This window comes from Passer montanus, unplaced genomic scaffold (assembly GCF_014805655.1).
Source record: "Passer montanus isolate IOZ18808 unplaced genomic scaffold, ASM1480565v1 scaffold23, whole genome shotgun sequence".
Lineage (NCBI taxonomy): Eukaryota > Metazoa > Chordata > Aves > Passeriformes > Passeridae > Passer > Passer montanus.
Genome location: NW_024366926.1, coordinates 3,718,541 through 3,744,804, shown reverse-complemented (window position 1 = coordinate 3,744,804; position 26,264 = coordinate 3,718,541). Strand labels below are relative to the sequence as shown.

The 26,264-nt window shown below is 44.1% G+C and overlaps 2 protein-coding genes across 2 annotated transcripts in view; one reads left to right on the top strand and one right to left on the bottom strand.

Annotated features, from left to right (window-relative positions):
- The window catches only part of IGFBP7 (insulin like growth factor binding protein 7), a 15,242-nt gene extending 5,831 nt beyond the window's left edge, over window positions 1-9,411 (top strand). The window contains exons 2-5 of the mRNA XM_039710439.1: window positions 5,797-5,906; window positions 7,234-7,350; window positions 7,712-7,838; window positions 9,172-9,411. Coding sequence (XP_039566373.1) covers window positions 7,264-7,350; window positions 7,712-7,838; window positions 9,172-9,191 — 234 coding nt within the window. The 5' untranslated portion in view covers window positions 5,797-5,906; window positions 7,234-7,263 and the 3' untranslated portion in view covers window positions 9,192-9,411. The remainder of the gene's footprint in view (window positions 1-5,796; window positions 5,907-7,233; window positions 7,351-7,711; window positions 7,839-9,171) is intronic.
- POLR2B (RNA polymerase II subunit B) lies at window positions 9,353-26,264 on the bottom strand. The gene is made up of 25 exons (XM_039710438.1): window positions 26,246-26,264; window positions 25,971-26,043; window positions 24,993-25,143; window positions 23,329-23,441; window positions 22,854-23,073; window positions 21,752-21,910; window positions 20,586-20,750; window positions 19,886-20,082; window positions 19,051-19,170; window positions 18,504-18,690; window positions 17,664-17,807; window positions 17,299-17,438; window positions 17,066-17,177; window positions 16,444-16,598; window positions 15,999-16,197; window positions 15,722-15,890; window positions 14,942-15,038; window positions 13,819-13,913; window positions 13,309-13,559; window positions 13,132-13,221; window positions 12,761-12,868; window positions 12,166-12,279; window positions 11,926-12,086; window positions 10,494-10,689; window positions 9,353-9,603 (listed from the first exon to the last, which is right to left on the bottom strand). The coding sequence occupies exons 1-25, from the start codon at window positions 26,262-26,264 to the stop codon at window positions 9,514-9,516; spliced, it is 3,525 nt and encodes a 1,174-aa protein (XP_039566372.1). The 3' UTR covers window positions 9,353-9,513.

Genomic DNA, 26,264 nt, shown 5'->3' with positions numbered 1-26,264 from the left:
TACACTACTCTCTGCATTCAGCCAATGATGGAGACACTCCTTTGCCCTCCTTTTTGCTGCCAATGCATGCATAGAAACTTTTTTTGTTGTCTTTAACTGTAGCAGCCACATAAAATTCTAGTTGGGTTTTGGCCTTTCTAATTTTCTCCCTTCCTGACCTCACAACATCCTTATAGTCCATATAACATCCCATGTTACCTGACCCTTCATCCAGAGATGATAGATTCTCCTTTCTTTTCCTGAATTCCAGCCTAAGTTTAATGAGGCTAGTCTTTTTCCCTGGTGATTCTACACTTGGGGACAGTCTGCTGTTGAATATTTAACAATTCCTTTTTTAAAACACACCCAGCCTTCCTGGACTCTTGTGTTTCATGACTGACTCCTCAACACTACTGTTCATTGCTTTCAGTGTTCAAAAATACTGGTGATTTAAAATTAATGTGTGACTTTGGGGACTTCCACTGTTGTAGCACAGGTCATAAATTCCTCCTTAAAAGGCATTCCACTATTTGAAAAGGTTTTGGTTCATTGGAGCTTGAGTTTTTATGGTTACTATGGAAAGTTCCTATGGAAATTGTTTAATATATTACTTGTCAGTCCTAGAGAGCAGCAGTATGCCAGGGACTATGCAGAAGCTTCACTGCTCAGGAGGATCCCATATTTCACCTGTGTCTTCACTCTCAATCATCACAGCATACCCAAATTCACTAGGAAGGAATGACTACTGATCAGCAAATTCCACCCTATGTTTGTTTTTTCGGTTGCTGGAAAGGCATGCTGTGTTTTAAAAATGTGTTTAATCCTTTGTTGGGCTGAGGTTGACTGAGGTTAGAACTAAAGAGGAGATTACCACGTAACAAGTCTAATCAGGTCGGATTTTTGAAAGCCCTGCTTGCCTTTCCATGCATAAATGCTGCCATGCCTTTTTTCTGTCTCCGTTTTCACATTCTTTCCAGGCTTTAGCTCATGGCAGTGGATGATCTTGGAAGTCCCTTTCAAGGCACAAGGTCTCTGGAGGCAGCGTTCCCAAACCACAGTAAAACACCAGGGCTGGGATTTCCAGCGGCAGTGCTGTGCACATGCTGAGCCCAGTGCTGTGGAAGGCAGGAGTTTCTCCATGGCACAGTGATGGTGGCCCAGGGCTCTTCCTCACTGAGCTGACTCAGGCTCAAGTCTGCAGGGCTTGGGCCAAAGCTGTGTTTGTGTTTGCAGCCTTCCCAGGGCCTGCTGGGGAGCATCCAAACAGACAGAGCATCCAGCACTCGCTGCCTGCTGTGGCTCCTTAGTCTCCTCAAAGACAGGCTACAGAGGACCAGAAATGCCTTGAGAAGAAGGTAGCAGAGGAGGCTTGTGCATCTGCCAGAAAGCTGGAGGCAGCTTTGGGAGTGGGGAAGGCCGGGAGCTGCCCGCGCTTCCCGACTGCTGCCGCCTCTCACAGGGCACTGACGTGGGAGGGAGCAGCTGAGGCCATGCCAGCTAACATGACTGGATGTCCATTGCTCGTGGCAGGTTTCCCTTTTTCCATATAAAGTAATTTTCAAGGGAAAGTACTTTACCAGCAACTTAGGAGACTGGAGTTGGTTTATTTTCAGACTTACAATAGCTTGTGAGAGTGAACAGTGTTCAGCTTTTGCTTGGGTTTGTCCTCTTGGGGAGTGTTCCCGGCCTTGTGTGACCTGGGGCTGTGGCAGGGCAGTGCAGTGCTGCCTGGGAGCCAGGCTGACACCCACGTGAGCTTCAGCCTGTGGTACATGGCTTCGTGTGTTCATGGTCTGGGCATCCAGGCACTCCCCAGCACCAGGACATAGCCCACGGTGATTAATGCCCAGCTGATTTTTGCCTTTAGTCACATACCTGTAGGCCCCTTGGTTTTAGCAGAAAAGTTACTGCTCTGCTTGCTGTGAGGTTTTTATTTGGTTGTGTGTGTGAGCAGCAAAGGAAGATTGGTGAGGAGGTGCAAACCCTCAGCTGAGTGACCATCCAGGAATCAGTGAGGGACAAGTGGCTGGGCTGAGAGATGCCAGGTCCCTGCCAGCTGAGGCTGGGCACAGAAGGGGTGCCTGGTGCAGGAGGGGTGTCAGGAAGAGATGCCAAATAATATCCTCATCGAGGACACCAGAGGCTCTGCTGTGCACATTGCTGTGGCAGAAAAGCAACTGCATATAACAATGGGAACTCCTTTCCAGCTGCTATTTTTGACATAACACAGGCTGTCAGTTCCCTGCAAGCTGCAGAAAAAGTGTTTTCAGGCTCTGTCCCAGGGTGAATGAGCTCTGGGGCTCTGTAAGAAGCGCCTTCCTGGGCCAGGGAGAGCTGTTTGTTTTACAAACAATGGGCAGAGCACAGAGGAAATGCTTGAAGTGCCTGTGGAGAGCAGCTAATCTCCATCAATAGCCTGGGCTGTCATCTTATTTAAGGAGCTCATGTGCAGTCAGGGAGCATCTGTACATCCACAGTGTCCCCGGCAGGACAGTGAGGACCACTCAGCCACCTTGGTGGTGGTGACCATTTTTTTGGGCAGGTGCAGCTCTCAGGTCCTCAGCCTGAAGGAAGCTGATGGAGAAACCATCCCCTCTGTGGGCAGTGCTGCCAGTGGAGCAGCAAGGCCTCCGAGGTGCAGGCTGTAGGATGATGGGAGGGGGATCTCCTTGCTGGCAAGAATCAAGACATCTGCTCCGTACAAGGTGGGCTGGTTTCCAGTCCCAGCTTTGCTTCCTTCACAAGAACTCCTGGAGCAAGAGGGGCACTTGGAGGAGGGAATGTCCTCACATCTTCTGAAGTGTGTGCAAGGCTCTGCCATCCCCTGCCTCTCCTGCTGTGACAAGTTGCCGTGTCATCTGTCCATCTCTGTCCACTTTGAGGGCTGAGCATGAGTGGGACCAGCACAGGCAGCAAGCAGGGTGACTGCCATGCACCTGGATGTCAGCTCACTGTGGAGAGAGTTTAGCTACTGCTGTGGCCAGTTGTGGTTTGACTTTAAATATGATGACTTCTTGGCCTTTCTCATTTATTTTTAGTGGCGGAAGAGCTCAGCTCTAGAGTTTTGGCTGTATGGATTTAAGTCAAATGTCCAGAGAGAGCACAGTGACTTTTCCCATGACACTTGCTGCATCTCTCAGGATGTGTATTCCCTCCTGGCCTCAGAGCTGTGTCAGATACAGGCAGAGGCCTGTGGATGCTTCCAGCTCATTTTACAGCCAAATGTAGAACGTCATGTTCTGCCTGGTTGGATCAGGATGTACATCCCGAGCTCAGGACAAGCTCATAACAGCCAAGCTCTCACTGTGCTGTGACTGCTGTGCCAAGCCAGACAGGGCTTTGCTGTGAAGCTGTGCAGGCAATTCCCCTGTCCAAGAAGATAAACAATTTATCCTCACCCAGGAGGTGGGTAGAAATTCCTTATCTCTTTTCCCCTGACAGCAATTGCTGCTGAAAAATCGTGATATGACGTGTGCATCCTGGCAGGGAGAATAAATACCTCTGGGCAAGTGGGTGCCTAAACCCTTGGCACAGGGGGAAACTCAACAGTAACCAAGGCTGAGACACCTCAGGCAGTGGATTTAGTGGTGTGCTGAAAGCTGCCAGTTCCCAGCCAGGGGAGAAATGAGCCAGATCCTGGAAGAGCACAATAATGCCTTAACATCCACCTGGCTTTTAATGTAAGAGCCAGGATCTCTCCTTTTCTGTGGTGTGAGACGGTGATCACTGGGAAGCACTTGTGTTTTTCCTGCCTCATGGAAGAACCCCAGCGATAGGATGGTGTCCTACAGGAGCAGACATAGCCCTGGCAGCCCAGGCTCTGCTTTTGGAAAGCAAATTTGCATGTGGAGGGCCGGACAACAGAACAACAGCAGCAGGCTTTGCTGGGTGCATATGAGCTGCAGACCCCTCACAGAGCATGGGTCCAGCCGAGCTGCCTGGGGACATTGTATCCCATCACAGCTTCCCAGCACCTTATTGTCCCTATTGTTTAAGGGATACCAGAAAAAAGAGCAGCTGGGCTGTGCAGGAAGTGCTGCACTGGGTAAGGGGAGCAGAGTGCATGACCTGAGGTGGCCCCATCCTGCAGATGGCAATGGGCTGGCCACTGTAGGGTACTCAGGGGAGGAAACCTTCAGCAGGGTGTTGAAATGCTGCTTAAATCCTCTTCTCAGCTGAGAGACTCATCGCTGTGCTGATGAGGAGCACCTGGGTTGTGGTGTCTGCCAGGAAACCAGCCCGTGCTGACTATTAGGTGTGGTTTCAACCATCGCCCAGGGCTACACATAAAACTTTTCTGCTTCTCCACAGCTGCCTCCTGTTAAAAATCAGAACTGGGATACTTCTGTAGCAGAGAATGTTGAGTGGAGCCACCCCTAGTCTCTAAGCAGCTTCCCTCCAGCAGACTGTGTGCAGTCATTCCTGGAGAGAGAAGTCTCGAAAGAGAAGCGCAAACACTTTTCTGGGTTTGCAGCAGCTGCTCAGGAGCAGGGAACCACCTCAGCATCTCTTGGGCTAAAATAGAAGCATGGCTGATACCATTTGCCTGTGATACTCGTATGGATCGTGAGGAGGAAGAAGACACCAACTTTGTGCTGATGGTGGTGCAGTGGGATGCACTTGAAACCTGCACCCCACTATCTGTGACAGGGCTGCAGGGTAGAGTGCACATGCAGGGCTGAAATCAGTGCAGATTCAGGACCCTATACGAAGCATTAGGATCTATATCTGCCCCTCTTTTACAGGACTGGGAATGAGCTGGGTGTGGTCTGTGAGCCAGTATACCCAGGAGCTTCTGTCAGGCTGGCTCTGGAGTACCTGTCTGCATAGGAAATGCCTTCTCCTGATGGAGCCTAATGGGAGCTTTAGTTTCCTGTTACTGCCTGCATCTTCAGAGCAGAAGGGGGAAAGCTGTTTGTGGCATTCTTAGAGCTATCAATAACTGGAAATAAACACTCTGTGCTCCTTTGGTCTGCACTTCCTATTGCAGGGAATTAATAGCTGTGTTTTACAAAACAGCTTCGCTAAAGAGGGATTGAACAGAAACGGCCTTTCTTCCCTTCCTGGGATGGGGGTTATGTCTCCAGCATTTCCCAGCCTGAGGGATAAACATCTCCAGCCAGATCTGCAAAACAACCCTGCTCTGATCTGCTTTTGAAGCAACTCTCTATTTAACCAGGAATTGGAGCTCTCTGGAATAAAACAGAGCTTTGCAGTCACCTTCTCCCTTCCCGGATTTCACCCATGGAGAGTTCTGCCACCACCCAACTAACCTTCTTTGGCTGAGCATTGCACACAGGTAGAACAGGAACAGCATAATAAGGAATTCTGCTAGCCCACATTGAAATCATGCTGGGAGAAATGATGCTGCAAAATTGGGCAAGCCCTTCATGGCATGACAGAGTGGGATGCACCCTGTCTCCTAGGGGTCCTTTCCTCCATGCCAGCTGACTTGGTGACTGCATGGCAAGCAGAGCCAGCAGTTGGTACAGTTCTTCTCAGCCCCGGAGATAAGAGAATACACACAGTATTTCACTTCTAACCTCAGCCTTGTGAGGAGAGGACTCATCACCTGAACTGCTCAACACTTGATGTTTCATCTGGGGCCCATCGGTCTGGATAGCTCAAGGCTGGGTGTGTGTGTCACTTTGGAGAGAGAAGTGTTGTGAGGGGGGATCAGTCCAGTGAACTTTGCTTCTAGCAGAGATCACCTTCACATTATCCTCAAAACCGTGACTGGCTCCCACTTAAAAGGCTTAGCATGGAGGCAGGCTTGCAGTCTCCTGGGACTTAAAAGCTTTTCTCCCTTTTTTGCAGGACCCTCCATTGTGACTCCTCCTAAGGACATCTGGAATGTGACAGGAGCACAAATCTACCTGAGCTGTGAAGTCATTGGCATCCCAACCCCTGTCCTCATCTGGAACAAGGTAAGGGCCCTGCTAGGAGCTCTTACAGCACAGCAAACCTGAGGTGGCTGAAAATGCCTGGTAAGCACAAAGGCCATAGCAGATCTCTGTAGAAACACGCCTCTTTGATGAGTTCTCTCATCTCTGCAGTTCTGTCCACCCCCTCACATCTGGTTTTGCTTAGTTTTTAGACATTATTTAGCAAATAAACTCTTGTTGCTCCCAAGCCAGGACAGGACTCGTGTTTCTCTTGGTAGCGCCTGGTATTCAGAGCATGTAGGGAATGTCCCTTGACCTGCCTTCACCTTCACCCTGCTGGCCGCAGTGACTCTGAGGTGGCTAGACATCGCCCACGTTGGGAACAGGAACCACATGGGGCAGTCACTGAGCTCCAGTAGCCTGTAGCATGTTGATTTTGGCAGCACTGGTAACATCTGGCTTAGGACGGGGCCAATGTTGAATGGAGAGGATCCTGGCCGTAGGGCTGAGAGGCACTGCATGGTTCCTGCAGCTCCTCAAGTGTGCACAAACCTGCCACAGGTTTGTACACACTTGTGAAGGGTCTTAAAAGTAAGCTGAAACATTACTACTTAAGGATACTATGGAGAAAAAAAAACCTAGGTTGGCCTGAAGTTTGCTGTAAGACAGCAAGCTTTATTTGTAGGAGCTCAAGAGCAGATTGTCAGGTGAGCATACAGTTGGCTTGTTGACTCAGGCAGCGTGTTCTGCTTGTTTATGAATAGATGCTGAGTTTACACTGTCAGTGCTGCTCTGCTTTTCATGCCTCTCCCTCATGGCTGAGAGCCTGCTTGACCTGGTGGTAACAAGGGCTGAGCACCACTTACCCCGTGCTGGGCTCAGGGCTCAGATACTGGGGAAAGACTGCAGTGCTGCTTTCCCATTGATGCTGGGACTGCCTGGTTTGCTGCAGCAGAAACAGGCAGGGCTGAACACACACACAAGGTCTGTGAGGCCAGATCAGCACAGGGCATCTTGGCACACCCCACTGCCCAGCAGCACCTGTCCCAGAAAACTGGGCCACTCTGCTCTGCTGAGGTGAGGGGAGCGCAGCCTCAGGGCTGAGGGCCCAGCAGCACCTGTCCCAGAAAACTGGGCCACTCTGTTGCTGCTGAGGTGAGGGGAGCCCAGCCTCAGGGCTGAGACACTGGGGTGGTGTGGCTGCACTACACAGGGGACAAGGTGAAACTGTGACACTAGAAATACCCTGCTGCTGCACAAAACTCATCCAGGCATATCTAATGTTGATCTGTGTGCAGGTATGGCTCAGCATGCAGTTCCAGCATAAATTAGTCCCAAAGTTCTTACCCATTCCTGCCCCTCTGTTTAGATAATTCGAGGACAGTATGGTGTCCAGAGGATGGAGCTTCTGCCTGGGGACCGGGAGAACTTGGCTATCCAGACCCGGGGGGGCCCTGAGAAACACGAAGTGACTGGCTGGGTGCTGGTAAGTACTCTGTGTGAGCACAGAGCTGCACAGGCAGCAGAGTGCAGTGTGCCAACTGCTCATGGACAAAGAACAGTATAGCAGACCAATGGCAACACAGGGAATTTGGAGGAAAACAACCTTTGTGAGTTAGAGATGAAGGGTAAGGGTGGCTGCTGGTTCCAGTCTTACCTGGTGCATGCACCCTTCCTCTGTCTAGCATGCAGCATTTTGCAGTGTGCATACCACTTGCAAAATCAGAGGGGGAGTAGAGGGGAGGAGAGGGTCTGACACAAAGAAGTTCTGTAAGATACCTAGAAACAGAATCACCTCTGCTGCCAGTGATGCTCACTGGGGGAGTGGGGTGTGTTTCTTCCCTTAGATATCTCCTCTGAGCAAAGAGGATGCTGGGGAATACGAGTGCCATGCATCAAATGCCAAAGGAGAGGCAACAGCTTCTGCGAAAATCCACGTTGTGGAAACTCTGCATGAAATAGCCCTGACCAAAGGTTGGTAAGTGTGGCTGAACACTCAGCAGCTCTCTCCCCTAACAGTTTATTGTTATTTGATATAAAAGGAGCACCTCTGTTTAATGCTTTCCAAAAATATGCCAACAAACCCTCCCCCCCCACTAGAAATACCAGTTTAATGTGCAGGTTTTTGTATTTGACAGAACATTCCAGCAAATCTTAGCTGCTAAAGTACTCAAGGGATTGTTAAATACCACCTCCCCCCCCCGCCCTTATGCTGTGAAGTACTGGAAATACCAAATAAACATTAAGAAACACCTTCTGGGTTTTTTATAGAGCAGTTTCCAATGGGTTTCCAGCCCTACATTTGTATCATCCTTTCATTGTTGTCTGGATGCTTTCAAACCTGCTCCTCTCTCCTGGGAGCAGTATTGGCACAGCAGAAATTCCAGTTCCTGCCCTGTTCTCTGCGTGCTGGGATGGGAAACCTCAGATTTGCCACAGCATGTCCTGTTTGCTAGGCTGTGTGCAAAGCTGGTGGCAAACCAGCCACCCTCATCCCAGCTGCAGAGGATGGCTCAGTACCACAGCCACATGATATGCTTAGGAATAAATCTGGAGAGCCAGAACAGTAACTGTAACCCTGCTAGAGGCAGAGGGACGGGGAATAAAGCACATGGCTAGAGAATACTGAGCTGCCCAAATCCCCTGCTGGATGTAATCCTTAGTTTTAATCTCTGCTAGCTTTATCCAAACTGTATAGTCTTGACTTCTTGTGTCCTTATGTCTGTGAAGAGCTAAAATACTTCCCTTAGAAGAGCATTAGCAGCACCTGGCACTGAAATGAGAGCTTACAATGAATCCAAATTATCATGCACAGGAACTTTGCTAATGGTTTTAAGGTAGTCTCTAATCCCTTTTCAAACATCTTATTTATGGATGTGAATAAAATTGAGTTTTACTGAGTTGTGCCATGAACAGCAAGCTTGTACCCCAGAACAGTTTGTTTCTTGCACACACCCAGCACATACTACAGCTGGTTCTTTTCAGCTGTAGGAAAGCTCTGAGGCATCTGGAGCGAAGTGATAAGTAAATGTAGTCTGCCACTTTAAAGGAAATTGGTGCAGTTAATGGAACAAACTGCCAGACATCATAGCTACACCGTGAGGGCGTGTGTGCCATGTCCAGGTGATCTCAGCACAGAAAAACGTGCCTATTATCACCCCCTGCAGCAGGGAGGGAAGGAAAGAAGGCAGGAAGGAAGGAGGGGTCAGGTCTCATCCTCAGCCAAGAGATCCCAAAGCTGTTGCCAAAGTTGCAATATTCCCCCTTGGAACAGGACAGAGTGTAACATGTTTTTGTTTTTCCACAGATGATGGTGCAGAGCTGTGATGTGAGGACTTTCACTTACGCACAGTTTTAAATTAGTATTTTGGAAAGCTGCAAGCTCTGGCTTTTTCTAGCTGACTAATCAGTCCCTCTTAACTCCCTTTTTCTTTGAGTCCCGATTTGCTTGCACACTTCTTTCACAGATACACAAATAGATTCACAAGCTTGATTACAAATTTTAATTCTATTTACAGGAAATAAACATACTTTTGAACAGCACACAGCAGATGAGTAAAACTAATTTTGAATGCAACGTGTACAAAATGAAACAAAACCTGAGCACTTCACTTGAGTCTCATAATTAAAAAAAAAAGCCCTTTAAAGGCTAAACACTCATCATACGAGGTGCAATACTCATAGACATCAGTTCCTGGAAGAGGAGCTTGCAGGCGTAGGGCATTCGAACCAAAGATATCTGGAAAGAGATTGCAAAAGTCTTGTGATAAACACTCATAAAGCATCAACTTCCACATCCTCTACACAAATAACTTCGTTGAGTTTTTGGCTTAAAAGCAAATCTGAAGTTATGCATGAAAGCACTTAATGAGAATTGCTCACAGACAGTACCAAAGCAAGAAGGAAGCTGAGCCTCTGTAGGGGCTACAGAGCAGCTGTCCAGAATGTATTTTTAACATAAAAATGCAGCAAAGGGATCTGATCCCAAACAAGAACCATTTAACAGAACATGTGCATAACAGAGTGTGCCTGAAGTGCATAAATGCAGGTAAGGCTTCCAGCACACATCACTCTGGAACCCCAGTGCCATTGTTCAGAGTTGCAGCAGTCAGTCCTTGGCACAAAACCAAGCCTGTTCAAGGCTACTATTTTTACCTCTGCTACCACTGTCCCTTGACATACTTCTGTAACCAAGCATGCACTGCAGAGCTTTTATTAAATTAAAAAAAAACCCACCAAAGTGCAGCACAAAAGACCTCCCGTGGGGACTCAGCTCTGCAAGCATAAATATCTTCATGGGACAGTCACAAGGGCGATGCCTCTAAATTCCTGTGATTCTGAGTTTTACTTCTAAAAATAAGTTCTCGAGCATTTAAATTCTCTGAAAACTCTGCACTGTACAACACTTGAACAGCATTTCCTGCCAAGTGACAAGCCAACACTGTAAAATTAATAAGGAAGCATCCAAATTGACTACAACGCTATAAACACTTAAAACAGTTATGAAACTAAAATAGCAATTGTTCTGGTGCTTCTTTAAATATTTACTTCCCTATACTCCTGCTTCACTCAAGTGGCATTTCCTCCTGCCCACAAGGAGAAACAATGGCTGATGGAAACCACACACACCTGAGTTTTGTTGCGGCACCCGCGGCATTCGTAGGTGTGAGTCCTCGTGTTTGCAATTGCCATGATTCCACAGAGGTTACACACGTGGACCTGGTATGGGTCTGAAGCTTCAAACAATCTTTCTCTCAAGAACTGGGCTGCTCCATGAGCAATCTGGCAATCTCGTTCCATTTCTCCAAAGCGAAGGCCACCATCACTAAAAGGAACAGAAAAAAACACCTTAACTTTTGAGTTCACTTGCAAAATAATCAGTTCTTGTTGGTGGAACAAGTATCTGTATTGCAACGCAGGACGAAAGCTCTGCATCAATTTCCATTTCTCCAAAGCGAAGGCCACCATCACTAAAAGGAACAGAAAAAAAACCTTAACTTTTGAGTTCACTGGCAAAATAATCAGTTCTTGTTAATGGAACAAGTATCTGTATTGCAATGCAGGACGAAAGCTCTGCATCAAATTTCCTCTAACACCACAGAATAAAACTGTGAAAACAGTCCTTAATAACTGCTGATGAGCATTTCTACAGCTGGTGTCTGACAGCCACAGCACAACTATACAGCAAAATGAAGTGCACTATTAAGTCACACTCTGCTTATGTGTGATGGCTGTCTGCCAGATGTCCACCAAACAGCTCTGTGGTCCCCACCATGTCAAAAGGACATGGGGAGAAAGTAAGATGGAAAAGCTCATGAGTGGAGATAAAACTAGGGAGATTGCTTATCAATTACTTTCACAGACAAAACAGATTCAGCACGGGGAAAATGAGTATATCACCCATTAAAAATGGAGTAGAACGATGAGAAACAAAAGACAAAATTAAAAAGTTCACCTCCCCAACCTTCTTCCCAGGCTTACATCACTCCTTTATTCCCAACTCCTTTCTCCCTTCCCTGTGATGACTGGGAGAATAGGGATTGCAGTCGGTGCATCACAGCTCCTCTTGGCTGCTCCCTTTGCCTCACAATTTTTTCCTCTCCACCATGTGGCCCCTTCCATGGGACAGTCCTTCACAAACTGTTCCAGCATGGACCCTCCCATGGGGTAGAATCCTCCAGGAACAGGAATCCTGTGAGCCTTCCACAGGCTGCAGGGCAGTTCCTGTTGCATTTCCTCACTCCTCTCTCACAGCTTCTGCACAGCATTTTTTACCCTTTCTTAAATATATTCTCACAGAGGTGCTACCAGCTCTAAGTGGCTGGGTCCAGCATGGGGCAATCCCTGCTCCTTTCTCAGAGAGGCCACCCCAGCAGTACCTCCTGCTACCAAAACCTTGGCACCTGCACCCAATACAAGCTCTTAAGCCAAACACATTAAAAAAATGGGTGGCTATTTGGGGTGAGCTAATTAAGCTGCAAAGCTGAACCAACTACTTGTTCAGGGCTAAAAGCTGGACAGGAAAACAAAACACCACAAAGAAACTAGCAGGGATCCTTACCGAGATCTGCCTTCCATGGGCTGTCTGTTAAGGATCTGGATTGGCCCTCGTGCACGAGAATGGATTTTGTCATCCACCATGTGCTTCAGGCGCTGGTAATAGGTAGGACCAATGAAGATCTGGGACGTGATTTTTCGACCAGTGAAGCCATTGTAGAGGACCTGGAGAAGTCAATGTAAACCTTACTACCCATCAAAGGTGTATTAAAAAAATTACAGTGGATTGATACTTTGATTATACCTCATTTCCTCTCAGATGATAGCCATAATCTGATAAAAGGTTGGAAATCTTTTGCACGTTGACAGCATCGTTAAAAGGTGTAGCATCACCAATTTCTCCCTTGTTTGCAGACACCTACAGAGAAGAGATTTGGAAAAGTTTGTCAGGTTTCTGAAGGACTGGTTAGACCACATTTAGCTGTTTCAAACAGCTGTAACTCGTAATACTGGAATTTGAGATTCCATGCCAATGGTAGTACCCTATTCTCACTGTTTATCTGCCACATATTTTAAAAAATACACACTATAAACAATTTTGCCTCTCCTTATTCTAGGTCAGGGGAAAATATCTGGAACAAAAGCAACAGATGAGAGAGCACACTGTAGGTAGGACCTGACCTTCTGGATAAAATTTACAGGACTGTACATTTTCCATAAGAAACCTCCTTTTGCTATCAAATAACTGGAGAACAATAATTTTAAAATAAATCAACACCTACTACATAGTGTTTATCTTTACCAAGAAAAAAGCAAAAAAAAAGCTCAAAGCATACAACAGTCCCCACCAAATCTTAATTCATATTGCTGAGACATGCAGTATAGAAGACTGTTCTTACCTTGCCCTGAAGACACTCAATCAAGTGACCAATGGTCATACGGGAAGGGATGGCATGGGGGTTGATAATGATATCAGGTGTGATGCCTTCACATGTGAAGGGCATATCCTAGAGCAGGGAAACACACAGTCAGCTCCTCCCAAAACATCATATTTAGGAAGAGTATGTGCCTGGATCCAAACTACGTCTTTTAAAGAATTTAAAAGGCATTGGAATATGTAAAAAGCAGCTGTGTCTCCCTCTAAAAATATTTTAGCTACATTTCAGTCAATATTGCACCTGAGTAGATATTCCACAGACAATTCACTTAAGACAGTTCCAATACTAAGATCATCACAGGTAAAATCAGAAGAAGAAGAAAAAAAGACAACCTCTTGCCTGTACTGGATCCCACAGGTTCCTTTCTGACCGTGTCTGCTAGCGAATTTATCTCCAATTTGTGGAATTCTTACAGAACGTACCTGTAAGCCCACAGGAAAACATGCAATTGGTAACTTAAATACAGACCAAAGATCATTAAAGCAGAAAGCCCAAACATCAGTGCTCACCCTAATCTTGCAGAATTTGTACCCTTCCTGGTTCAGGGTTACCATGACCTGGTCTACAATCCCAGTCTCACTGGTCCGCAGGAAGGTGCTGCAGTCTCTCTTGGTGAAGCGCCTGTTGGTGCTTTCCAGCTCATCTTCATTTTCTGGCAGAGTGACTGTTTTGCCAATGATGACATCATCCCCAGACACACGTACCCCAGGGGCTATCAAACCATCATCATCAAGTTTGTCGTAGATTGCGTGTCTCATACCTTGGGGGGAAGAAGGAACCAAAAAAGTAGAGTCCCAGATTTTTCAGCATACCGACTCTTGATGTTTTGCAGTAATTCAACAAGTCTGCTTGCAGCTTCAGACAACTGCTAAAATATCTAATGCAAATACGTCAACTGATACAGTAATTTCTATAAAATACAGAAATGTCTGTATAAATATACCCCAAAATGAAGACTGAATCAGTTCAACACTACCTTTCCCACAAAACCTTACTTTAAAACCACTCCTTTATCTTACCTTGGCAAGTTTCACGTGTAGGCTTCTCAAAAACTTCCTCTTGGTCATACCCTTTCTTAGACTCCTGCTCTTTGTATGAGCGATAGAACACAGACCTGAAATGAAGTTATAAAGTCTTCTCCAGTGAAGCCAGCATCATTTTCACCCATATCTCATTTTCACATATTATTGCTACTGTTACTAACGACAACCAAATCCAAATAATAAGCGGATGCCACACAACCTCTCCTCTGATTTCCTGTTAAACTGACCTTGACTGAGGGCAAAAAAACCAACCCACCGCACAGAGAAGTTTTAGAGGGTATTATGATGGTCACTTTACAGATACTGCCAAAGTACCTAAGATAACAGGCTAATTTTTGATGAACTGCAAAGACTTTTGTATCTGCTTGACACCACAGAAGCAGTTATCATTCCTAATGATTATTCACATCTTCAGCATATCATTCTTATATTATTTTCCTCCTTATGCATGCAATTTTGCAAACATTTTTAGGCTTCTACAGCTACCTTTCAGTGCTACACTCAGGACAACTGAGTTGCAGTGAAAAATTTTCAATTTAATCTAAGGCTCTTTCTGGTGCTTTAAGGGTTTCTGTTTGCTGCCTCAGTTGCCAGCACACCAAAGTGCTTTCAGATACTATAATGCATGAAGTCACATCAGCCACCAGCTGTGCCAGCAGCAGTTCCTTCTAAGGAGAGGAACATTCCAATCCTAACTGGTAGCAACTGTCTCACTAATAAAGACAAGACTATGCTAAAATGCTGGAACATTGTTCTGGTAACTGGCAAGACTTATATGAAAATACACCAGGGAAGAGTCCAAATGTTTTTTCATTAAACTGTGATACAAAGGACCCTGAACAGAATAAAGATCAAAATGGAAGATCAAGAAGACAAAGCGGGCAGACAGGTTTCATGGTGTTTTGCTAAGATACACATTCACTATTTTCATTGTGCTGGCCTGTCAATCCTTACTAAAAAAAAAATTAAAACGCTACTCAAGTGGAAAGATTCAGAGAACGGCATCTTCCAGCATAAAATGAACTTTTTTTGAGCCTCTGGACAACTCAGTGTAGCTTTTTCTTTTATTTCCAAGCAGTTAAAAAATTTACAGTCTTACCTGAAAAAGCCTCTGTCAACAGCAGAACGGTTCATAATGACAGAGTCTTCCTGGTTATAGCCTGTGTATGATGCAATGGCTACAATCGAGTTGATACCTACAATAGGCACAGAAAATATTTTAAAAGAATGCACACATGCCCAGACAGACACTATTTTAACTTAAAATAGGCTGTACTCTCTACAGTCATGCTGTTCTGCCCTTTCTCAGATAAAATCTCTACATCCCACACACAAAAACATGCAGTATCAGCAAATTGAACTCTGGGTAGAAAAGAGAGTCAAGAGTGACCCCTTGTGAAAAAGCTATCAAACATCAATATAGAAAATGCATTTTTTCAGTTACATTTTAGCAGAGTTTTTTTTGGGTAAAGTAGTTTCAGCAAAAACATGCAGTATCAGCAAACTGAACTCTGGGTAGAAAAGAGAGTCAAGAGTGACCCCTTGTGAAAAAGCTATCAAACATCAATACAGAAAAGGCATTTTTTCAGTTAGATTTTAGCAGAGTTTTTTGGGTAGTTTCAGTTGCAACACTACCAACAGATTTTTTGCAGTCTAGGTGTCCAGCTACAATCTAACACTTAACCTACACTTAGTTCTTAAATTGCACACATTTGCTTTTTGCAGTCTAGGTGTCCAGCTACAATCTAACCTACACTTATTTCTTAAATTGCACACATTTGCCAAATGTTCAGGTATTCTACACACACCATTTGTGACATGTTTAAAACAAAACAGAAGAGTAGTGTTTTTGTTCCATGAACACGAACTGACAACACACCTGCTGGCAACTCTCTGAACCTCAAGTACTCCATGGAGCGTGTTGTTACCAGGGGCTTCTGGGGATAATACAGCACGTGTGCCAGCGTATCCATACGGACATGGAAGTTGGTGATGTAGACTCCCATAGCCTGTTTACCCATAGCAGACTGGTATGTGTTCCTGGGAGACTAGACAGACAAAGGGAAGACCATTAATTATGGACATAAAGCTCCTTACACACACCGGTGGGTTTTCTATCAGCTTTAAAAGCAGGATTTCAGCAGAGGTGCACTGACCTGGTTGTGATCAGGGAAAGGGATAATAGATGCACACACTCCCAGGATCATGGATGGGTGAATCTCACAGTGTGTGTATGTTGAACAATATGCCACACCTTTCTCTTGCAAGTCATCTGGAGTCATTGCCAGCATCACAGTCTCTTCTTCCAGGGTGTCAATGTACTCTACCACACCACTGGCCACGAGATCCTGCCAACTGAACAACCAAAAACTTAATTAACACCTAAAACGGGTCTCTTCAGCAGTGACAGAAAGAAGGACTTCTCTGTCTTATTACTATTACCACTGCCTCAATGTGATTAAAAAAACTGATTAAACTACCAGGCAGAGAAAGCATCTTTGTGCTGCACAAAGTTTTAAACATTCCTCTCTCCAAGCTGAATGTAGCACCTTCCAAGATGGAAAATGACACCTTCAGCTGAATTTCAGGAATGTCCCTCACCTGTAATTATTATACTCTCGTTCCTTCAGTTGGTCAATGTGCCTTTTCTTCAGCAGCAACTTCTGCTTCTCCACAATCAAAAGGGGCCGACAAATTCTGCCTGCATCAGTGTAGATGCGGATTTCTCGCTCACGAATGTCTCTAATCATGGAGACCTGGGCAAGACAGAAGCACCTCATGAGTACAAAGTCTCAGCTTGGAATCAGAACTACAGAACACAAAACAGGATAACCAAATTCCCTAAAGCAAAGTCTTTTCAGGCACTATCAGAAGCACAGAACAAAGAGTAACACTCCTATAAACAGGAGTGTTTCAGAAGATTATTTTCAACTGTTTTGTCTTTCAACTGGATCCTCTTTAAAAACAAACAACCCCCCATAAAAAAAACAACCCCACAACCAAGCAACAAATCATACACAATCAAGCATATAATAATAAAAAAATAAAATTCAAATGCACCAAACACAAAAGCCTCCCAAAAAAACCACAAACCAAACCCAACAGGAAGTATGTTCAGAAAGAGACTTGCAAATAATGCTACTTGAAACTTGCAAAGTAGTATCAAGGTATTATTCTCTCTTGCCTAAAAGGACACCCCAACTCTAGAAGTAAAGATTTGTACCTCAGACACAATGATGTCCATCTGACGACGAAGCTTCCTTAGCGTATTCATCAGCTGCTCCGGATCTTTGTGTATTCCTACCCAGCAGCCATTAACAAATATCTTGGTAGCACTAAAAGGGGAAACACAAATAATAATTAAAAATATCCCATCCCACCAAATAACCCTCAAACCCTTGAAGTATTGTGCAGGATAAAGCTTAAGTCTCTTTGAAGAGTTTTATTTGCACGTACTCAGCTATTGCTGCTGGAGATATTTCTTCTAGGTTTTCCATACTCCACTCTTCCAAGAACTCCAGAATTGGGGATGGCTGCGACCCCACAGAAATGTAAGCCATCAGGGCTAAATTCTTCACAAGTCCTACTGCATGACCCTAGCAGAAACACAAAGTTGCATTTTCAAATCAAGAAGATTCACAAATTTCAACTGAACTCCTCAAGGAACTGGACACAAAACATGCTTCCAACCACCAAGTTAGCTATAAAGCTAAATATTTGTGTCAGCATTATTAAAAAGTGCAAGGGATCATCACAAGTGCCATGGCTACAAAATGACTGTGAGGGAAAGGCAGTTAGTACACAAATCCTGCTTTCATTACCTCAGGGGTCTCAGCAGGGCAAACCATTCCCCACAGGGTGTTGTGCAGCTGCCGGGGCTTGGCCAGTTTTCCATCTCTACCAATCGGAGAATTCAGGCGTCTCAGGTGGGAAAGTGTGGATGCAAAAGTCAGGCGGTTCAACACCTGCATATAGGAAGGAGTTCAGTCAGTCAAAGCTTCTTAAGTGTGCTGCTGACAGGCATCATGGCACACTGGCACAAAGGATCAACACCCTCTAGCGATGATGTGCTTAACTAAAACAGCTTTGATTTTTGTTAGCTACACTTTTTAGCTCACCTCTACTAACCTCACACTACCCCTAGAATCTCAAGCTCCTAGTTAGTGTTTTAGTGGCAGAAGTTCCCAGAGCATGTTTTTACCACAGCAAGACCCTGGGCTAATAAAGTCAGTGCTCCTCATAATTTGCCATGGAATAGAACTTTTATATTATAAGGTGTCACTCAAGTTTTTTTAACTGCCTGTGAAGCGCTGGAAGTAACTAAAGGAAAGAAATCCATCCTCCTGGATGATTCCCTGGGACTAGGAATTCACAAAAAAGTGTATGATCAAAGAAATAAAATCTTTACAAGAGTTGCACCAACTGTTTAGCAGTGAATGCAACAGCCAAAGCAAACAAACTATGACAAAAAGCCCCTAAACCACACACACTAATGAAGATCCAACTGTTTGGATCTGTTTGACCTGTGTCACCTAAGGAAACTTCATTTTAAGAATATTTCTGTTTAACATACAACATGCATGACTGCTAAGCAATGTTAAACTCTCCATGAGAACAGTTTTAACATAAGAACTGTAAACCAGACAAAGCTCTTATTGTACCTGAGATACTCCTGCTCTGGCCTGATGAGCTTTCTTCTGGTCACCCCAGTTTCCAGTTGCCAATGAATATTTCAAACCGTCTGAAATAATTCTTGTTTTAATTGCCAACTCCAAGTTGAAATCTTTCCCTCTGTCAATGAACTTTTGTGCATATATTCTCACTTCCTTCAGCAAATTCTTGAACATTCTGTAGAAGAAAGACACCGAGAAATCTGATTAAACAGTACATGTGCAGTTCAGCCTACTCAGGGCTATTTAAAAGAAATGCCACTGGCATCCTGAAAAGAATAAATTTGTAACCAGGGTGAGGGGGCAGAGTGGGATAAAGCAAATGCAACTGTTTGTAAACAGGCACAAAATATGCTACAAAACAAGTCAGTGCTGGCCACCTGTTACAGAAAACTTAACCACTCAATGAAAAAGTCATAATTAGACAGAAGCTGTGTTGCCCAAGACTGACTCTCTGACACAACAGAATTAGTCTGACTTAGAAGCACAGAGCTGGCTATGCCTCTGCCATGAAATAAAATGTGTATGTGATAATTACCCTCTGAACAGGAAAGCCAAGAGTGGCCCAGCAAGATCCAGTCTTTTGTTGCCATAATGATCTCTGTCATCCAGCTCTCTTCTTCCCAGTGCTGCCAGCAACAGTCTATGAACCATATACCTAAGCAAATAAGACAGTTTGTTTCAAACTGACAGCAGGCATTCACAACAAAGATTACATATTTTCAAAGATAAGTCAGTAAACTCTTTCCTAAAAGCTGTCCATGCTAGATCTTTAGGATACCACTGCCCTAAAATAAACCTCTTCAACCTTAGAGGTGGATGACCCACAGAAAGTTCAGGCTAAGGACAGAGAGAAGAAAATATTTACATCATGATGGTCATGCCTCTTCTGCTAAATATCTGCCCTGTACTGTAATACAGGATCTACTTAAGCACATGCAATCAGGCATAAAATCACAAGTCTCCTGATGCTACAGTTCATCTGCATACCAGTAAGCAATCATCAAGACAACGTGCTACTGGTTTTAAAGAGTGGTGTACATTACAGTCAGCTTACCAGTACTTATCTAAATCTTAGTTATCAATTTCTAGGTGTTATCTATGCAATTGGATATCAAAAAGTCATTTAGCACTATCATCATATTTAACTTAAGATCCAAAATGTGTTTGAGGCTCATTTTGTTCTTTTATTTTTATCTAGTTTATCAAAATTTGCATTTCCTCAGCCTAAAAAATGTATCAGTGACCCAAGGTTTATCAAAGAGTGTCCAGAATACCGAGGTTAAAACAAACTTCCATTCAAGGCATTCTTCCAATCATATACATGAATAAAAAATATCCATTTGCAGCTGTGAGTAAGAGTTCTGACATACCCTAGAAAATAGGCCTTTTTGGTTTCACAGAAGTCACTGACACCAACATGAGGGAGCATTTCTTTCTGCAACACTTCTTTGGCATACTTGATTCTCTTTTCTTTGGTGACACCCGGCTTGGCACCTCTTGAGCCAATGAAGTTTAGGGCAACATTTTGCTCCTGAATGACAAATGCTTCATCCAGAGATGGTTTGACCTAAGGAGAAAAATACAACAAAATCCTGTAGCAACCAGTGCCTGCTGGGGCTGAAGGAAACTACACAGTAGTTTGTTAATGATTCTTTTCAGGATCTGCTAATTATTGATCCAGGTCTTTCTGGCAGTAGAAAACAGCAATGAAGCATGCAGGATGAACACAAAAAATAGTCTGAACTTCAGAAAATAGTTCTCATTCAAGTTCATTCTGGGTCTGATGCTGTTTCAGGCATAATCAAGATTTCCTAGTTAAAGCCAACAACAGCAGGAGAAGACCCTAACTCTCCAAATACATATTAACTCTTAAAAATTTCCACTGTGCTCTGTCCCCTTAATGTACTCATTAGAATAGATTCAGGCAGAGAACTTTCAACACTTCTAATGCAGAACCCACAAAAATAATAATTAAATTACAACAGGAAAATGAATAATGCTTCAAGCGATAACTACACGCACCGACACACCACCAAACATGAGAACAGGAAATAATTTAATATATATTACCATTTCCATCATTTCTGGGTCTTCAAAATCATATATGATGTGCTCTAGAATGTCCCTGTCAGACACAAAGCCGAGTGCACGGAAGACAATGATGATGGGCACCTCTTGTTTGATATATGGCAGAGTTGCTACAATGCGCTGACCGATGGCACTCTTCTTTGCACCCTGCAAAGATGGGGGAGAGCAGGGCTCAGGCTTAAATCATCCTGCATTTCAAGAAAAGTCTCTAAAATCATCCTGCCTTCAAGTAAAAGTCTCTCTCTGGATTTGGATGATGCAACACAAGCATATTTGTTCAAGCACCACCACAGGAAAACACAGCTTCTCAGCAGGCCAACTAAGGAGCTGCTCTGCAACCTGACTCCAGCAATGAGTTTTTATTTTAAAAACATTTCAAGCTTTAGAAGCCTGTGAAAACTTGTAAGGTTTTTGCTGATACAAAGGAATATAAATACTACTTGTTCACCCATATGCATCATTTCTCTCCCTCAGTGCCAAGAGCAATCCTATCCACCTTCAGTGTTCCTTCACTCAGCTTTTCTAACCCACTGTGCAAGTGATTATTTAAGTAGCTGCTCCCCTTCTCCAGAAGAAAATGCTGTAGGAAGCACAGGAAATCAGGAGTGCCTCAGACACCTGGACTGAGAATACTGTCAAGTTGCTCTTGGAAAATTTCAAAACATCAGTGCAATACTAAATGAGTACTGTCACCTTGTGCTTTAGAAGTTACAAGTAGCACTTATTTCCCCTCATAGATGGCAAAATTAGATGTTAAATGTGAATTAATATGTGGTCTGCAAAATAGATCTCAAGACTAGCTTGGTCATCGGCAGAGAGGGTCTCTTCTATTTATTCTTCATGAAAAAACAAGAGCAGCTTGTCTGAATTTTCTAAAATCTCATGTATAGTAACTTAAAAATTATTTTTAGCCTTGCCTTAAAACCTGCCACAAGTTGAGTCTTCATTTCAATCATCAAATTATTTATCACAGAAACAAGCATAATGTATGACAAACAAATTTTCATTTACTTTTATCTTCTTTACAACTCAGCATTAGAAGAAATTTCTTCTCAAAATTCTTCTCAAAAAAAGCAAATGACACAAAGAGACAGGACAGTAACAAAACTCCTAAATCAATCTCTGGGGTTATTACTGCCTAGCCATACCTGTCCACCTCTGGCCAGCATGCTGACCCATATAGTACTTGTTGGTCGAGAGGAATTTTCCAGACAAGATCTACACTCTCCTGTGTAGGCATATTTTGAGTCTTTCTTTGCAAACACATACACTGTGTTTGTAGCCATTTTCTCCTGAGCAATCAGAACCTGTGTGAGAAACAAGAGCATGAGTAAATAACTGACAAAAGAGAATACTGAAAGCAACACTCACACTGTTTCTACTATTCCTTCAGGTGCCTCAACTTTAAGAGCATTGCACAGTGTGAAGTCAATTAGCCAAGTTTGTATTTTAAAAATACAGATTTAAACAAAATATAAGCTAGTTAAGATAAAATAGCACAAACAAGAGACTCAGACAATAATGTTGTCTTTTAATACTTACCACACATGCTGGCTGTGCTGAGACACTTCACACACTGACAAAGAAAGCATTTCACTATCTGTTTTTGCAAGGCCAATGCAATACACAGGCAAATTTAAATGCCAGCTCAACCATCAAAGCCAATTTTTTTTTCACCCAAGAAGAAATAGAAAATTCTAGTTATCTTGCTGTGTTTGCCTGGGTTATCAGTTGGAAAATACTGTCACAGTTTCACTGGTGAGGCACCAACAGGATGTGGATATGATTTACTGAAGCTGCTTCCACAGCAATGGAGGCAAGAACCTCTTCTCAAAACAAAATGCATCAAAAATACAGCAAAATCATCACTAAAAATACAGCTGTGAACAAGCTGGAGGACATTCTGATTGAGGAATTGCCTCATTTCAGAATGTATGCTGCTCTGCAATACTGGAAAAGGAAATAAAAATATCTAGAGCACTTACTCACAAACAGTTCACAACAGGCAAAGCAGTTCACAAAACCGAAAAAGGGAAGAATTGAAGATGGGACATGTGCCTCAAAGAAGAAAAGGTGGCTTGAGAAAGCCCTAACAGATGACTAAAAGCCCATCTTTCTGCAAGATCAGGAGCTCCCACAGTATCTCTGGTACACTGGAATAAGAGCATTTATGCTCCTGGCAAAACATATGGGAACAAGTGACAGAACTTCCAGTGTCTGTCAAGATGGCTGTGGAGGTGTATCCCTTACCTTTTCTGATCCATTAATGATGAAGTAGCCACCAGGATCAAGTGGGCACTCGTTCAGCTCACAAAGATCACGGTCAGTTAAGCCATTCAGCAAACAGTACGTGGAACGCAACATGATAGGAATTTTTCCTATAAAGGTTTTCTGATGCTGGGTCTGCAATTGGTCCTCCCCTTCTTTAATAACTGTTTTTGTTATATCCACATACAAGGGGGCAGAATACCTACAGAATAAAAACACCACTGTGTTACCTTTCTGTACAACCCTGAGTAATGAAGGCAGTTATTCAAGCACTCACTGGCGTATTAAGCATTATTACCAAATCATCAATCACCATCTGCATTTAACTAGACATGGAACTTTAAACAAAGCAGCAATTATTACATTTTCACGGCACTGCTATATTGCAAAAGGCTATGAATTAATAAGGTAGAGGCAGTTCTTCCTTGTGATTATCCACCACAGAGTTGGCTCTTACGTGAGGTTTCTCAGCCTGGCTTCATTTGGCATCATAGGTGAGGGTGCTCCATCTCTTTCCCAATGTGTAGGTTTGGAGAGATAGATTTGTTCAAACTTCAACAGATACCGGGGCTGGAAAACAAGAATATATTTACTTGGAATGGAAGAAACATCTCTCCTATTAGCAACCAGAACTGTTACTGCAGAAGAACAGCCACTACCAATAAATGAAAACAGCAAGTTGGGTAACACCAATTCCTAGGAAGATTCTATAGGACAAGTAAACAAAGTAAGACTTGCGTTTTTTGAAAACTATCTGGTTTTTAAAATGCACAAAAGCTTCTTACAACAGGAGGTGGCAGACCCTTGTTGGCAAATGTTTTGTAGGTCAAAAAATCTCCATCCTTGTGTGCAGAAACACCTTTTCCTGGATTTGCAGCAACAGCCACATATAGTACTGTTTCCCAAGTTCTCATGAAAGCTATCTTAAGGAGAATATGTTTACCACCACTCTCATCTCTAAGCATGGTTGCTAAACCCTCTCATGTGCTCTAAATTGCCTTCAAAACTTGAGACTGAGAAGCAGAGGGAGACAGAAACAAATCAAGTTTCTCCCAACAACAGCCACATATAGTACTGTTTCCCAAGTTCTCATGAAAGCTAACCAAGTTTTTCCCAATACACACATTTCCTTTAAATTAGTCCAACATCTTCAAATGTGGTGAGAGATTGCCTACAAGTGCCTCTGAAGGAAAAAGCAAGTTTTCTTTTTCCCTCTCTAAACCTATTCCTAAAAACTTGCATTTAATAAATGAGATTAAGACACTATTTGAGAAAGTGAAATATTAGCCTTTGGGCAAAAAGAAGCCCAGCACAAACCATGCTTGTGATCTGAACTGTGACCAGGCACAGCACAAACATCAGCTGCAGAACTGCACAAGTAGAGAATTCTGCCACAATATACACAGAATAACAGAGGAAATACTAAGAGTTAGTGAGCTAAATGTTTATGAACTATTTGCCTAGCAAAGAAACCAAAAGACATCTCAGTTATTCTCTACAGGATAGTTCTTTGCCTGCAAAAAATGCAAAGGAACAGGAAACCAGTGTAACAAATTCAATGCTTTGGTATCCCAAAGTTCCTTTAAATCCCCAGAGGGAAACATCAAGGTAAGTGACTCACAGCAAGGCAATGGCTCTTCACCATTTGCACTTATGGAACAGGGATCAAACCACACCAGGGACACAGGTGAAAGCACCAGAGCCACTGCAGAAGGTGCACACTCATGGTAGAGGAGCCATCACAGGGTGCAGAATTGAGACAATCTGTGCTCTTAGGAACGTGGTGCCAAGGGAAGAAGATGAACAACAGCACCCTTTGAAAACCTGGACCTAACCTGAGTCAAAGCTAAGAGAGATTTCAGCCATAAGCCTGCCTTGCCATGGTAAAGCTGCTGAAAAACCAAAATCTCACCAAAACACAGCTTGCTCTTGGCTACCTGACCTGCTCTACTGAATCTCTGTCCATGCACTTTTGCAGAGGAACTGACAAGATGGGCTGCAGCAGCCATTTGTTCTTGGTCACTTCTCAACTCAAATAGCAAGACAGCGGTTGAATAAAACAAATGAAAAATCACTCTGAATTGTAAAAACACACAATCTCTGCCAAGGTTCTCCACTTACTGGCTCTTCCACTTCTCCTGAGGCATGCTGGGCTTCAGCTTGTAAATCAATTGGTGGAGCATCTTCAACAATTCTCTGCACAGACATCTGAATAAACTCATCAAAGGAATCCAACTGTTGCCTGACTAAACCCTTTTCATCAAAATATGAGCTAGGAAAAAAAAAGAGCAAGTTAATAAAAAAATCTTAATTTAATTAATGTACTTCACATACCAACAAACTTAAGATATAGTTATTACCAAAACTCCACAAGCCATGAAATATAATGCAGATTCAAACACATTCACTTAACCCAAGGCATGGGTTTCAAACACAGATGCTCCTCAGAAATGTTTAACAATTCCCTCCTTTCCTGAAGACACAGACACTTTGGAGTGACAGACTTGCTGCCACCTCTTGGGTGAGCCATGACTGCATGCACATTTCCCTTAAATTGGAAGAGAAACGTGATGACAAACTCACTGAAAGCGGCTTCAGCTCAAGTTTTCAATAACACCTGTAAATTACTTTGCTTAACTGATTTTCAATGCTGCAGTAAACTAGGAGCATGCCCCTAAGTCAAAGTAACGGTGCTTAGAACTTTTAGATTGGATCCCTTCTGTTCCAGCCACACAGGTCCTGGACGCTCGTATTTTGCTAGAAAAAACCACCACCAAAACGGTGAAACCAACCCAGTACTGATTTCCTAATGCCAGCATCAGCAGTGAGATTAGTGGGCAAAACCATGTGCCAAAACCACCTCTTTCTCCTCTGAAAAAAGCGTGTGCTGGGGGTCAGCAGAGCTTCTGAAACCCAGCCCACAGCCCTTTGTTTCTACCAAAGGCCCGTGCCGCAGCACGGGGTTTATCGTAGCCGAGCCAGCAGCTCCAGGCGCGCTCCCGGCAGCAGGCTGGATGTCACCTGCCAGCCTGGAGCAGGCTGGATGTCACCTGCCAGCCTGGAGCACGCGTGCGGAAGGGACGGGGACAGCGGCAGCACCTGATAACAATCCAGCAGGCTTCCTGCCACAGGTCGGGCGTGATTTCATCATCGTCCTCATCATACTGCATATCTGCGGGGAAGCACAACCTGTGAGTTAGGCTCCAGCGCCGCCGTGTCCGCCCTCGCCCGGCTCAGGGTCCCCCCGGTGCCCCGGGACAGGCCAGCGCACCCCCCATCTCTCGGCTCCCGCGGGCCCCGGCGCGCCCACCGCCATCCTTGGCCGCGACGGGCGGGAGGAAAAGGTGGGGAGAAAGAAAAGGAAAACCCCTCACCTTCGTCCGCGTCGTACAT